At 46.7% G+C, this 15,324-nt stretch overlaps 1 protein-coding gene and 1 pseudogene across 1 annotated transcript; one reads left to right on the top strand and one right to left on the bottom strand.

The window, feature by feature from the left end:
* Positions 1 to 2,880: 2,880 nt before the first annotated feature.
* On the bottom strand, positions 2,881 to 3,222 carry LOC108353094 (cytochrome c, somatic pseudogene; annotated as a pseudogene).
* Positions 3,223 to 5,921: 2,699 nt separating this feature from the next.
* Gpr15lg (G protein-coupled receptor 15 ligand) lies at positions 5,922 to 13,528 on the top strand. The gene is made up of 3 exons (NM_001106063.2): positions 5,922 to 6,040; positions 8,413 to 8,493; positions 12,985 to 13,528. The coding sequence occupies exons 1-3, from the start codon at positions 5,971 to 5,973 to the stop codon at positions 13,065 to 13,067; spliced, it is 234 nt and encodes a 77-aa protein (NP_001099533.2). The 5' UTR covers positions 5,922 to 5,970; the 3' UTR covers positions 13,068 to 13,528.
* The last annotated feature ends 1,796 nt before the right edge of the window (positions 13,529 to 15,324 follow it).

Here is a 15,324-nt window from a genome sequence, read left to right as displayed (position 1 = left end):
TGGAAAGGCTGCTGCTGAGTAGCAAGGAAGAGAGCAGATAGCAACTAGATCCATCCCAAGCCTTTCTGCTGTTCTTCAGCCCTAAGCAGAAACCGTTCCCACTCCTGTTCTATCAATACCCTCCTTCCTGCCAAGGCTCACCTGGTCTCTACTTATCCTCATCTTCCTCCTTCAAAATCAACATGTGAAGGTATAGTCTGTCCTGTTATAACTTTGAAGGCGTGTGTGTGTGTGTGTGTGTGTGTGTGTGTGTGTGTGTGTGTGTGTGTGTGTGTATCCCTAGTGTAGCAAGAGAAGAAGGTTCCTATTAAAGAAGCATTGGATATCTTTTAACACAGGTAGTGTTTGGATAGTATTTGGAGATGGATTGGTATTGGAATAGAAAGAGCTAGTCATTCCATTTTGGGGTAAATACCCTAAGAAAGTGAAATCAGCAGGCTGAAAGGTATTTGCACACTCATGGTCGTCCTAGCACTGTTGACAACAGCCAAGGTAGAGAATCAACCTGAGTGACCATCAGTGGCTGAGTGGAAAATGGACATCTGATGTATATGTCCAACACAATCCTCCTAAACCCTGAAAGGGCAAATCTGCTAAAAGCAACAGCCTGGGTATTGTGTTGAATGCAGGAGCAGAAACAAAAGCGGTATATGCTCATATGAACTTTAAATCCATTAAACTCAAAGCAGTGAATGGAGGTGGGCTGTTTACATCAAGCACACAGAGACTGGTATCCTGGCAGTGCCCATGGAAGAGGAGAGAAAGAGGAGTAGGTCCCCCAGCAAACCTTTGTGGACTGGTTGAGAACACAATATTCAGGAACCTTATCCAGGAGGGAAACCCTAGACCAACTGCTGCCTCCGTGGAAGAGACAAAGTAGTCCCATAACCAAGGCTGTGGGAGAATTATCTGGCAGCACACAGAGAGGAGTTACCAGGAGGAAGCTTCACTACAGCAGTGAGACCAGAGGCTAGGCCCTGCAAGGATTAAGGGAACATCCTCCCGGCCCCCACTGCATACAACAGCCTTAACATCAGCAGCACAAGACCAAGTGGATAGAAGGAAGGAATGTCAGGAAGGCCCACTCAGGGTAGCTATGAAGTGTTAAAACGTTCTTGCTGGGCTTCCCCTGCGCATACAGCCCAGAACTCAGAGAGAACAATAGCTAGAGAACAATCAATAGCTTTGGAGTGTGGTAAACAAGTAGTTTCACTGGAGAGACCCTCATGGCTTCAAGGTCATGACTTCTTACCTTCCCCCGGGGTCAAGAGGAGAGGGCTATGGCCTGGGACCTGCAGTCACCCTCCATTAGTTGCTTCTTGCCAAGCACACTGGAGGGAGAGTCATTTCTCATCAACCATGAGGTCTATAAAGAACAGGTAGGTACTGCCTGAGGTGTGGGACTCAGGCCAGAAAGTGAGCAAACGGGGTGGAGAAGCCTTGGGCAGCTTCTTCCTCACTGCTTCCTCATGACAAAGTTGATTTGAAATGTTTCTTGGTTTGAAATCCCCTTTGTTTTAGGTGTGTCTCCAAAAACTTTCTCCCCGGGATGGCTGCCAAGTTTTCAAAATGGTTTCTTGGAAACCATTACATTTGTGTTATTTCTTTTTTCCATACCAAAACCGCATATGCTTAAGACTAACGGGTGTGCCCATTAAAATGCTTCTCATCTTCACCACTTTGAGCTTAACATGAGATTCTGAATATTCTAAACAGCCAGAGGTGTTCTTTTTAAAAAAGAGGTTGACAGTTATCTTTGAAATGCTTAATAAGAAAAACAAAGTAAGTGGAAATTCGAGAAGGGCTGTTGTCCCTGGGGATGAGGCTATGCTCTGGGTTTATCTTATGCACCCACCCTGAACTATTTTAATTTACACCAATACGTTTTTCTGGACATTTAAAAAGGAGGCAGAATCCCAACATAGGAATGCAGTCTTCCTCAGAACTTGTGACCCCAGAAGAACCTGCGAAAAATGAGAATTCTGGCTTGTGTGTGTTTCAGGAAAAGCCCTCAAGATAGCTGGTTCCTCCCCCTACACTGAACAATGTCCTTGTGTCTTTGTCCTGCAATGAGGAACAAAACCCTAAGAGTCAAAAGCCCATTTCCAGTTCCATGGCAGAAGGTTGAGAAATCCCAAGAGAATGAGGGGAACCTGGCCTGGTGGGTCAGAAGATCCAGGCAGCAAGCATCCCCCTACTTTCCACACCCACTAAGCAATCGGAGTTCAGGAACAACTCCAGAGCTGGGTACCCAGGAGAGAGGTGAGGCAGCTACTTTTGGAACACAGATGTGTCTTCTCTTGAGGTGGCATTAAAGGGGAAAGAACAATTAAGCTAGCAGACTGTAGGATGTGGCCTATAGACCTACAGAGCTACAGACCTACAGGCAAAGAACCTGAACTAGTTTCTTTGGGTAAACTAACTGTAAAGTTTTTCGTACCTATGAAAAGCATACGTTAAAATGTCCCCTGGCCATTGATTTCCATACTGAACAACTTTTGGCATGAACAAAAACTGCTTCTCTAGCAGGCCAGCAAACAGAGCCTCAAGGGAAGGGTACGTTCCATGGGCCAGTCTCCAGCAGCAAGAGATGTCTGACTTGTCTGCCAGGATCCTAGAGAGTTGGATAGAATGGGACATCCTTCTATGAGACCTGCTAGGTTAGGAACCAGCCATCCATCCCTTGATTCCAAGAAGTGTATGCCTATCAAGGCAAAGGACAGCTGCCATCCCACCATAAGGGCAATCTTAAGTTCCATGTGTGTTCACATAGGCAGGATACATGAAAGCTCTAGAAACCTTTCTGATTTCAGGTGGGAGGGGGAGTTCTGCAGGCTGGCCCACCTTCCAACACTCCATATTTCTTTCTTTTTTTTTTTTTTTTGTAATAAATAAGGCAGTGGAATTATTCATTAGTAGCCTTTTTAAGATAAGCTATTAGGTCTGCCCTTTCTCCCTTCTTCTTAATTCTAGTGAAGATCATTTTTGTTCCAGGGATATACTTTTGGGGATTTTCCAATACTCCATCAGGGTATCCTCTCCCCAGGTGATGCCTTTGTTCTTGTTGGCATCTGTGTAAAAGAATCCAGCAGCCTGGCCTGTCTTCCGCCCAAACAGACCATGGAGGTTTGGTCCAGTCTTATGCTTGCCTCCTTTTTCCACAGTGTGGCACTGGACACACTTTTGAACAAAAATCTTCTTGCCTTTTTCAACATCACCATTTTAAATTCGATCCGGGCTGGTCAACACCACAAACGATCAGACTCTTGGGCAGACGTCCCGCTCTCTAGCCCAAGGACACGCCGGCCCGCGCCTATGTACCGGTGTCAGTGCAACCCCATATTTCTTAAGCCAGAGTCATCTGTTTTCTGGTGCAGACCCCTCCCACACATGTTCCTTGCGCTCTCTTGGCTGAAGAACATTTGCATGCGTTTCAGTCTTCCATTCCTTAGGTTCTGATATGGATGTATATAACAGACCCAGTTCTTCCTCTCTTAATTTACCTCCTCTTGCCAGAGCTTTTGTAATACCCAAATCTAACCTGTAAGTGCCATCTGCTCAACGACCAGTTAACTTCCTGGGATGCCGGAAGTTGTGGTTCTTGGAAAATAACAAAGCTTCATGAGAAAGTACAGTGGCTTATAAGTCAGTCTTTATGAAGCCCTGCAATTGTCTCGGGAGCCATGCAGCTGAGAAATCCCAGGGAAAGGCCCAAAGTCCATCTCTTGGTCAGTATTTAGTACTCAAAAGAGCTTGCTTTAAATTTGGATCAAAATGGTGGGACTGGTTTTTCTCCAGCAATCTCAGGATTAGCACCTTATCTTCAACCATCTCCAGAATAACACCCTGACGTGGGCACAGGGGGCCAGGTGCCTTAGACTCTCAGCACAATCTAGGCATTACAGAGCTCTGTGTCACTCACAACTGCTCAGTGACGCCCATGAATCATAATGAAGCCACAGGCCCAGTGTCTGCCTTACATTCCTTTTGCTCCTCTGGGTTTAGGCCATTTATCTCCCAGACTTCTGCTGCTGGGAGGAAAGAGAAATCGGACAGCCAACCATCAACATCCCCACACCAGGTGTTGGGAAAGCCTGGGAGAGAATATTCCTGAGCTTGGTCTGGAAGAAGCACTCAGGAGTTGAGGGTTTGAGGAGCTGAGGAAAGGTTCAGTAGAGTGTGTGGCAATTGCCCACATACTATCCTACACAGGCTGGAGATCGCCTGGTTGCTTACCCTCGAGACCAGAGCCTCGCACTTGCTAAGGCACTATGGTGGTTCGAATATGCTTAGCAGAGGGAGTGGCACTATTAAGAGGTGTGTGGGCTTCGGCTGGAGAGATGGCTCAGAGGTTAAGAGCACTGACTGTTCTTCCAGAGGTCCTGAGTTCAATTCCCAGCAACCACATGGTGGCTCACAACCATCTGTAGTGGGAACCGAAGCCCTCTTCTGGTGTGCCTAAAGACAACAACCATGTTGTCACATATGCAAAATAAATACATCTTTTAAGGGGGGGGATGGACTTGTCGGAGTATGTGTGGCTTTCCTGGGGGAAGTGTGTCAGTGTGGACATGGACTTGAAGACCCTCATCCTAGCTCTCTGGAAGTCAATCTCCTAACAGCCTTCAGATGAAGATGTAGAACTCTCAGCTCCTCCTGCAACCATGCCTGCCCCAACATTGCCATGTTCCTGCCTTGATGATAATGGACTGAACCTCTGAACCTGTAATCCAGCACCAATTAAATGTTGTCCTTATAAGAGTTGCCTTTGTCATGGGGTCTGTTCACAGCAGTAAAACCCTAAGACAGCCACCCATACAATATTGTGCTTGCCATGTCCCACAGGGAGCTGTCTTCCATTCATTCCTTGTGCTTAGACCATGTCTTAGAGACCACAGACCATTCCTAACAGAAAAAGAGCCCTAAGTGCCCACCATCTGTTCACCCAGTCAGAAGACACCAGGCCTACCTTTTTCATCCTGGCCAATATAACTCCTCTGTGATCCAGGAAGTCCACCACAACCTGACTCACCATACTGGCCCACCGCCCTACTGAGCCCTATGTACTCCATCTCTGAGCAGCCTTCTCTCCTTCCTTTTCCAGCTGACTGTACATGATCTTTTACGGGCCTTTGTCATGGCACTGTGTTGTGTGGTACTCACCTCTCTGCACAGCAGTCTCTGGGATCAGGGACAGTATCACATCCCCGTTCAGGGCATGTCTAAGGAATGGGTGGTCTAGCTTCCTGCAGCTGTGAAACACTCCCTTACTCCTCCAGTGGGATTCTCCCCGATGCTGCTCAGGCTCAGGCTGTGACGTAGCACTCTTTTTATTGAATCACTTTACCAGTTGTTCACCAAGGACTAACTTCAGTCCCCACACAATTTAACAGTGGCATAAGTACCCGGCTTGGTACAGATGACTTCTGGAACGTGTGTCCTCAGGCAGCTCTGTGTTCACTTCACAGATGGACAGCAGACCCAGAGACATTTAATGATGACAAGTTCAAGATAACACTGCTGATAAATGTCAGAGAAAGGATTCCATTTGGCTCCCCCTGAGCCTTTGCCTTTGGTTTTATGACCCCTTTCCCAGCCTCGTTTACAAGAGAGCAGGAAGATCTGCATTTACTGGATTATTGCTCGCCCTAAAAGTTAACGTTCAACCCTGGACAGTGGTTTTTCACGGCGCAAGAGTTTCTTTTTCTAACCACGAGGGTTAAAACAGAACAGCTCTCAGGGCTAGACATTTAAAAGTACATGCAGCAAGTCACCTAATCCTCCTGACTTCTTGAAGAGCTGGTTTATTATCCTGCTGGGAGGGGCTCACTGTTCTTACGTGACTTCTAGGGCTGGGATGCCTATGGGGAAACGCCTCTTTCTGCCACTCTATAAATGTCTTCAGAGGCCAAAGGGAGGTCTTTTGTGCCACTGCTTCCTCCCTAGCCGTGAGACTCCAGCTACTTCACTATGCGACTTCTCACCCTCTCCGGTTTGTTCTTCATGCTGTTTCTCTGTCTCTGCGTTCTCTCCTCAGAAGGTAACCTGCCCCTGGACTCTGGTCCCTGAGCGTTGATTCCATGGTCTGGGAAGGTTTTGAACAGAAACTAGTGGGGCGCAGGTCCCAGCAGACAGTCCTGAACAATGGAGAGAACTGTGCAGATATTTTGTTCACTACAGTGCCCAACAAGTAGCTTGAGACTTCAGCCTTTAGAGCTTCTGTGCCGTCTTACTCTTGTAAAGATGCTGCAGGCCTACTGTGTAAACGGAGTTTCGGCACCAGACATATAAACAGAAGACATTGGTTTCCAAGGTACGGTCAAAGGGAAGGTGCTTATTGTAGATACGAGGGAAGTGCAGCTGGAGGCATCTGGAAGAATCTGGAGCAGAGAGAGGATGTAGTACACTGAACATAGCCAGCAGACAGAACTTGATCGTGAGAGACAAAAGGAAGAGGAAGGATAAGAGAGGAGGAAGACGAAGAGAATTCTAGCAAAAGAAACCAAGAAAGAGAGGGCCAAGAGAGGAAGACAAAAAGCATGCATGGCTAGAATGTCACGGTTATATGGGAATGAAAAGCTGGGAAAGAGAATCCCATGGTTTTGGGGAAGTTGAGGATAGAGGGACAGGATGAGAAGAATTGAGAAAAGCCAGAAGTTATCCTGAGAAGTCTTAGAGGCCGGTATTTACTTTGGTGTGCTAACAGGCCCCACAGACAGCTATTCATCTCTTCTGAGAGTAATAAGGAAATGGCTCCTTTGCTTGAGGGAAAACATGCACCAGAATTTGGGGGAGTGGAGTTTCCTTTGGACCGGACACCTATATGAAGTTGTATACTTACCACACAAGCAGAAATCCACCTAGCTAGCTACCCATCCAAGTCATTCTTGTCTGGAAAGTCAGGTGACTTCTACTGCCATTTGTGTTGCGTTTAGGACAATGTAAATGAACAATGGGCTATCTAAACTTGAGTATTTCAAATCCTTCTGCACAGAAAGCTCCATGTGCCGAAGGATTGAGGTTGTGTACAGTAGAGGAATAGATGTGTGGGAACCTACATGGCCTTTTCATACTTGTACAGAAGAATATTTATACCTGCTGCATTTAAAATTTATTTATGTAACTGTATGTGGATATGCCACGTGTGTACGGATGCCCTCAAGGGCCAGGAGTGGGTGCTGGGCTTCCTGCTGTGGAAGTCCAGGTTCTTGTGAGCCACTGGACGTGAGTTCTTGGAACCATATTTGGGCTTTTTGGAAGAACGGCAAGCGCTCTTAAAGCCTGAGTCACCTCCCCATCCTCCTATTGCCTTTCTTCATTCTAAAAGCTGAGTGTTGAAGTCTTTTTCTCTTACCTAACCCTCTACTTGCATTCTTATATCAATACTTATGAAGATTTTAACAGTTAGTGGACATAAAAGATTTTTTAAAAAAGAAAACACCCCTCACCGTATTACTTAGACACCCAAAATACTGACTGACTTCAGCCCTGTACAGGATCCTTCCTGAGTGGTCGGGTTACAGGAAGCATTTGCTTTTGCTTTTGGTTGGTTGATTGGTTTTTGCTGCTCAAGTTTCTCAGTGAAAATGCACCTTCTACAAGGAAGACGATGGTCAGTTTCTTCAACATAGCCCACAGCATTGCCATTTATCAGAGCCTTACTTTTGGACAATTTCAAGGCCACCAATGTGATTCTAATGGAAATCCAGAGAATGGTGTCTTTGACCTCAAACCCTCCCCCCATTTAGGATTGTATCCCACAGCTTCAGGGTATAACATTACTCACCAGACACGTGTGGACATGACTCGACATGTCTGAGTGTTCATTCATGGATTCATGTGCTCAGTCACACTATTAAATACACAGTTGAAAGCTTTGTGTATCTAAAATGGTTTCTGTATTTGGGATGTTTTCCTTGGACTACGGATCTGGACTTCCAGTCAGAATTAATGTCTAAGCACAAAGACATTTCTCCACAGAGCTAAGGTTTTTTCAAAGCATCATGAGGAAGACATATTCAGAGGGTAGAGTGACCTCCAAGACTGACTTTATCTCTCGAAAGCCACACAACATAGGCTACCTCTGCCTTCCCTCAACAATCTCCTCCTGGTTTTGTTGTTGGTGTTGGTGGTGGTTTGTTTTAATTTTTTTAAGACAAGGGTTTCTCTGTGTAAGCCTGCCTGTCCTAGAACTCCCTCTGTAGACCAGGGTGGCCTCGAACTCACAGATCCACCAGACTCTGCTTCCTAAATGCTGGAACTAAAGACATGTGTCACCATTGCCCAGCTTTTAATAAATATTTTTAAACTCCGGATCTTGTGAGTAGAAGCTCTCCCAAGCCATTCTTATACAGACTGGCCCAATGGTGTCCCTGGCCCACTAAACAGAGCTCTATATTCCTTTGCTTCTAGGGAGAAAGCGTCCTGCCAAGTTCCCGAAACTCAGGCCCTGCTGTCATCTCTCTCCTAGATCCAAACCCATAACCTGGAAAGGTAAGTAACCTCATCCTGTCTGGGCTGGAAGTGGGAGGATTTCTAGGGTGGCCATGGAACCAGAGAGTTGACATCTGTTTTCAAGTGCTAGTATAAAGGGGCCACAATCAATCTCAGGCACATAGAGTTTAGAGACCCCTAGGGAGACCCCTAGAGGCAATAATTTAATCATTTAAAGATGAACACTTTCTGTCAAGAAAAAGTATATAGGCAGAGGGGCCACGCCTGGTAGCACATAGTAATCCCGGAATTAGAGAGGCTAATACAGATGAGCATGACTCGAGACCAGATAGAGGTACACAATGAATCCATGGCTCAAGGGCTGGAGATGTGGCCCAGTCGGTGGACGGGTGCTTGCCTAGAAAGCTCAGGGCCCTGTATTTAGTCTCCATTGGGAGAAAACTTTTAAAAAGGGGGGCGGTGGTGGAGGAAGAGAGAAGAGATGTGGTTTCCTGCATGGGAAACCTTATGGAAAGATTATGAGACCGAGTGCAGACAATCGAGAATAGAAAAGGGAACAGACGAAACACGAAGCAAGCATGAAGGTCTGGTGTGCGCCAGTAGGAGGAGCAGAGACAGAGGAGTTACGTGGCAGAGGGTCCCGGAGCATCTGCAAACTGTAGCCCACCTATAAACCCGAAGCAGAACCTGCAAGAGGGTCTCCAGCCAGTGTGTGGAATCTGTGGATGCAGAGAACAACAGCTTGGTAGAAGACAAGACCACACCCAAGGAAGTAGACAGGGGCTCCGAGGCTCAGTCTTGACGCCAGGCTGGGATCATTCATGATCAGCATGAGCCTGTAAGAGCCAAGCTGCCCTCTCTCAAACCAGGGGGACCGGAGAGTGAATAGCAGTGAGGTAGACAGGCCCAGGACCAAATCCCAAGCACACAGATTGCAGCACTAGAGTCCAGACCAGCAGCAGACTGAAGCTCTGAGTTGTTGTCCCCGGGTGGATACTGGACTTCTGTGGTTTTTGTACAGAGAGGCCTAGAGCTCAGGGTAGGCAGAGCCCTGTGGAAAGGCTGCAGAACTCAAGCCTGAGAGATCTGACTTCAACTTAGGACCTGTGTCTTAGCTCTCTGCAGACCCAGTGCAAATTCTTGAAAGTCCAAGGCTACAGTTCCCCTTGCTCCTCCCTTCTGTGGCACCCAGAAGCCAATGACTAGTTACCGAGAATCTTGTCTGCCAAGAGGAAACTTTGATGTAAATGAATTGGGGAACAAAATGAGGAAGACACGATAGCTGCAACCTCAGTACCCCTGAAAGGCTGACAGCCCCTCCCCCACACTGCCATCACACCCTGTCAGGGCTGGGTAAAAATAACTGCTTCTCTCACACATATCTCGTGAATAACCAAGCGTGAGGCACCCGCCTTGGGAAGGTGGAGGATGAACACGGGCTGCCAGCAACTCTGCTCCCACAGCAGCTTGTGAAACAAAGTGCAAATGTAGGGGAGAGAGGTGGCAGCTCCCTCCTGAGGGCTTGCTGAAACCTGTCCTCACTTCTAGCCCCTCCCTGCATAGATGCACAAAGGCAGAAAAGAAAAGAGAAACAGAAGGAAGGAGGGGTGTGAGCACACACACAACACATGCTTGCACAACAAGCATGCATACACACCACATAACCACACAAAATTACATACACAAACCTACATATATCACATTATAGACATACAAATATCACACATTTAGGGTAACAGACACACAAATACATATACCACCTATTACATATGTAGACAGAAACAGTATACATATAGACATACAAATTCATGCATACACACATATAAATCCATATATAACTGCATACAGATATGCACATCACATGTACACAAACATACCTACATGACACACAGAGACTTAGCACATAAATTACACATGTACAGACAGGGATGGATAAACGCTCACATCGCACTCTACACTTAGCTCCTGGAAATGTGGAATGTGTCTAGGTACACTATGTCCAGTACAAGTGCAGCCTTTTGTTGAACAGATAATACTATAGGAGAAAAACCTGAGTCAGGGATCCTATGTAGAAACTGGATTTCCTTTTGAGCGTATGTTTCAAGCATTCCACGGCAGAATTCATGAGCAACTTAGAACATGAGGACTGAAGCAAGCACCTTTACTGGACCCTTACCATGTAAACACCAGGCTCTGGGGGGGCCTTTGCACTGCAACTGGCTGCCTCATCTCTGGAGGGACATTTCCCACAGAATGTCAGGATGAAATGTCCTAGAAGGAAAGTGCCTTCAGGGTGGGGTCTGAGCTCCGCCCTGTGCTGGCTTTGTGTTTTTGTGCTTTTGAGCTTTCTCTTCTTCTGTAGAAAGTGTGTGGCGGCAGGATCCATCTTGCTGTTGTTGAGAAATCAGTAGGGTTACGTCCACAGAACACCCGGCATCAGGCCAAGTCCATGCCACCCTGTGGACCTGCCTTACTGTCACAGTGGAAGAGGCTGGCTTCCAGGGAAGCGGCACTCACTTGAGAACACATGTGTATTGTGTATCTTTGTGTATGGAGTTACGTAGCACGTAGGCGTTGTGTATGTGGTATTTGTATGTTTCTATGTACATGTGTGTGTTTGTGTGTATGTGGTGTGTGCGAGTGTGTGTGTACGTGCATGCATTCATCTGTGTGTGTGTGTGTGTGTGTGTAAGTGTGTGACTGTGTGTGTTTCCATACCTCTCCCCCCTCTAGCTTCTCTTTTCTCTCCTGACTCTTCACTGCTGCTGATTTCACAACACTAACCCAGTGCACATGCTTGCCCGGGCTTGGTGCTTCCACCCAGCATCTTCCAGGACAGACCTGAGATCCAGAGAAAAGGAATGAGAAGATGAATCGGGGAATTGGGCAATCAGCCACCTAGTGTTCCATGTCCCTGTCATGTAGTCTCCTGTACCGGGCTTCACAGGCAGGAGTGCCTGCTCTACTTTCTACGGGAAGAGAAATTCGGCACTCAGAGTGACTGCCTCACCCATCCTAAAACCTTTCCCAAGCTCTGCTTTGTGTCTACTTGATGGGCTAAGCCCATGGAATGACACAACGTACAAGGCTTGGGATTCTGTGCTGAAGTAACAAAACTATCTTTGAAAACTGATATGATAAATGAATAGTAGGCTGACTCAAGTGGCTGCGTTTAGCAGCTTACTGGGAGAAGCGGGAGAGAGTTTTCTTAAAGTGGTTTTATAAACTGTAGGGAGCTCTGCATAGCAATACTGCTCAGACAGCACTTTTGAAAGAAACACTCAATACGCTGACACAGTTGGCTGCCGAGGGCTGGCCTGAGTCGGACTCATAGCTTCTTAGATCCCACCAGAACAAAGTTATGGCCTTTGCCAGGTCATCTTCCTTCCACGTGTCACAAGATCACCAGGAGAAGCTCTTTTGAGGCCACATACAGAGACTCCTGATACCTCAGACAAGCCCAGGTCCTAAAGATTTGGACTACACTCTCTGTTTCCAAGCTCAACAAAATAAGTTAACCCAGGCCACACTTAGGGCGGAAGGCTGCCGAGCCTGTTCCCTTACCATGGCGCTGCCTCTGACTTTACAAGGGGCTTAACTAAAGTGCTAAAGGTTACCCATTGCAAACGAGGGGTGACTTGAGGGTTTCAGGATAGCAACACCAGAGTAGTATAACACAGACCCAGAACAATAAACACTAGGAAGGAGGTGTTGGCCAGAGCTGGAAGCCTTATAGCCCAGGAGTCCAATCAGAGGAGACAGTCCCCTGTCTCCTGATCCTTGTAACTCTGTGTTCACTAGCCCCGTCTGCACCTAGCCTCACCCTGGCTAACACAAAGCACTAAGTACAGTTTGCAGTGAGTTTGCCTATCAGATAGAGCTGTCTCTCATCCTGGCCAACCCCATTTATTGTTTCGCTTATTTGCTTGTTTGTATGTTTGTGATAGGGTAATGGAGTCTAATTGGTGATGGCTACATGCGGTTGAGAATGAATAAGCATTGCTTTATATAAGTATTTACATCCACCAACACTTGCAGTATCCTGAAAATTAGATACTATTACTGTTGTTGATGTTGATGTTGTTGTTTTTGTTGTTGTTAGAATGCGGGGGCCAAAGGACAGAGAAGTTAAGTTAAAGAAATCTGTTGAAGGTATAGTCAGTTGAAGGCTGGTGAACACTATAGGCTTTGAATTCAAGCAGTTCAGCTCCAGATTCCGTGCCATTAATTTCCACATCACAATGCAGATAGAAATAAACTTGAAACATAGAGAGAAATCATCGTACACCATTACTTATAGTCCTTTCCATTCTCTCTCTCAAATAACATCGGCTCAGTGTCATTTTAATTGATGCCAGGAAACGCCCAATTAGGTTCTGGAGTAGGCAGATTCCCTTATTTGATTTCTTTAAAATTTTAGGTATAAGTATGACTCTTAATCATGTGTTCCTCCTCTCTCCACCCGTTTTCTACCCTCTTCACTTTGCCTTCCCGTGCCTCTTCTTTGTGTCTGCTGTCACTCATGTCCAGGAAACCACACAAGACCCTGCAGACCATGCAGAAAGCTAGAATCCAATTCATGGGTGGTGCCTGGGGCTCTCCCACAGATATAGGGCCTCCCGAAGCTGGCCTCCACCGAGATGAAACGTTGATGTCCAGTTATGGAGACAACCTTCTGGCCCCTACCAACCTTCATGGCCAGAAAGCTGTGACACCAGAATGTTTCACTTCAGACAGCTGGAAGGATTACAGAATTCCAAGCCCTCGTTCCAAAGGTGCAACCAACCTTCAGAGTCACTATGATCCAGGGTCAGCCCACAAGTCTTCATGGCTCCTGCAGAGTAAAAGTCCAAGATTCCATCCCTGGGAGCTACAGATTCAGAGACTTCCAAGCTGACTGGCGAACAGAGTAGCAAGACTTCCTTGTGATCAGATGAGATTACAGCATCTTAGGAACCCTCGGACACCCCCAAACCCATAGCATTTAATCAACGGGATATGAACCAACTCCTGTAACTTCCTAATGTAATCACCAGGAGAACACCAAAAATAATAAATCATAAATCAATGTATACACTATGCCTGGAGCATCTTTGTTTGAGAAAGTTAGTAACATGGCCTGGGATACAATGTTACACTAAAAGGAAAGTGTCTGCAAAAACTTGGACCTCACTCCTTCATCACAGAATAACTTGACCAGTAAGAAAAAATGACAGTACGTAGGTGTTTGGGTCCCACACAGCAGGACACAGAGTCCAGTCCTGACCAGGTTTTTCTGTATGACTTAGGCTTGACCGTTCAGTTTTCTATAAAATAGAAATGACAGGATGAATCTACTTAGGAGCAAGCAGACAGGTATAGGGTCCCTGCAAAGTGCTAGGCTCAGAAAGCCCCAAGAAATGCCTCAACTTGAAGCAGTGTTTACATTCACAGTAAGCACAGGGCTCAAAGGAGACAGGTGGCTCGGCTCTAAGAGGTTTGACTCAGTAAAGCTCCCTCTAATCGGATCCTCCCAGCAAGGTGAGATGCACCCATTCCTGCATTACTCCCAGCCCTGTGTGAAAACACCAGGGCCATGAGGTACAAGGCTGAGAGGCAGAGTATCCTTTGAGACAGCCATTCCCAGTCAAATCAGAGCCTGTATTTTCTTGTGGACCAACTTTCCACCTCCCTTTCAAAGCTGTTCACTCACTCATTCACTCACTCACTCCTCCCCTACCCATTCCCAGGGAAAACAGTGACCAGACTCTGCACTGGGCCCTAATTCTCAAAGAACAAGGTCCTCTGATATCTCAGAGGCTGACGCTGCTGTGTTGTTAGCACGAGGTGAAGGACCGAAGGTGACATGTAAGAGTGAAACAAAGGAGATGGGTACCTGAGACATGGACTCAGTGAGAGTCCCAGCTAGAGAGGGATGTGCTGTGTATGGGAGAGGTGCTGTGTGTGCTGGGATGTGTGTCATCCACTCACACGGTACGTGTTGGTGTGGTATGTAGGTGTAGAGTGTGTACAAGGTCCTGTGTTGAGTGGGTTGATATAGAGGCAGGAAGATTTGAGAATCAGAGCGCAGTTCATCAACTGTGTTGTGGCCCACAGGAAAGAGGGAAAATTGGGACTCGGAATGTCACCGTGTGCTTGTATTTGCCTTGAGAACAGGGAAGAATGAGAACAGGTAAGAGCAAGAGAGAATGCAAGTAGCAGCAGACAGCGGTCTAGTGGGAGAGGTACAGGAGGCAGTAAGAGACTTTGGAAACAGTAGTGTGGTTTCTTGCTTCCCAGGCTTCCTGAGCAGTTGGGGATGTGCCCACACAGTCCATTCATGGTTCTTTCCGACTTATCAGGAGGAGCCCCTGGTATAGGAAACTCCTAACTTACTGGCAATGAGAGGGATGGTAGCTTCTACCTCGCATCCTCATCTGTCTTCTATTCTCCCTTGAAAAATAGAAACACATGTATGAGAGACTTTATACATGTACTTGACCCTACTAGAGAAGGAAAGATAAGAGTCCAAGGACAGAGCCCATCCCATCCTAGAAATGGGCACAACAAAGAAAGAACATGGTGGAAGCCCCAGTATCCCTGAGGGGAGGGGACAAAATAGTTAACATGGGACACAACTGGTCCTTGGAGAAGGGGAACAAATCCTAGGACAGGGGTTGGTAGTGACTCCAGTGTGCCAGCTCAAAGCTACTTCCTGGAAAATAATACTGTGGAGGTCAGTCTTCCAGGGACAACAGGCTCAGGTCAGTTCACATCATAGGAGCTCAAAAAAGAGTGAAGATCTGGCACCCACTCCCCACCTCCAACCACCACCCCACATCTGTCCTTTCCCTAAGGAGTAAAAGAAATCCCAAGTCTGGTTTCCAGGAG

This window comes from Rattus norvegicus, chromosome 16 (assembly GCF_036323735.1).
Source record: "Rattus norvegicus strain BN/NHsdMcwi chromosome 16, GRCr8, whole genome shotgun sequence".
NCBI lineage: Eukaryota > Metazoa > Chordata > Mammalia > Rodentia > Muridae > Rattus > Rattus norvegicus.
This window is presented reverse-complemented; position numbering and strand designations above follow the sequence as displayed.

Bases quoted from the DNA above. Each gene is read 5' to 3' on its own strand.
- Gpr15lg (NM_001106063.2), top strand. From the start codon at position 5,971: ATGCGACTTCTCACCCTCTCCGGTTTGTTCTTCATGCTGTTTCTCTGT. The intron at 6,041-8,412 runs GTAACCTGCCCC...CTTTGCTTCTAG, and splicing joins CTGCGTTCTCTCCTCAGAAG to GGAGAAAGCGTCCTGCCAAG. The intron at 8,494-12,984 runs GTAAGTAACCTC...ACTCATGTCCAG, and splicing joins CAAACCCATAACCTGGAAAG to GAAACCACACAAGACCCTGC.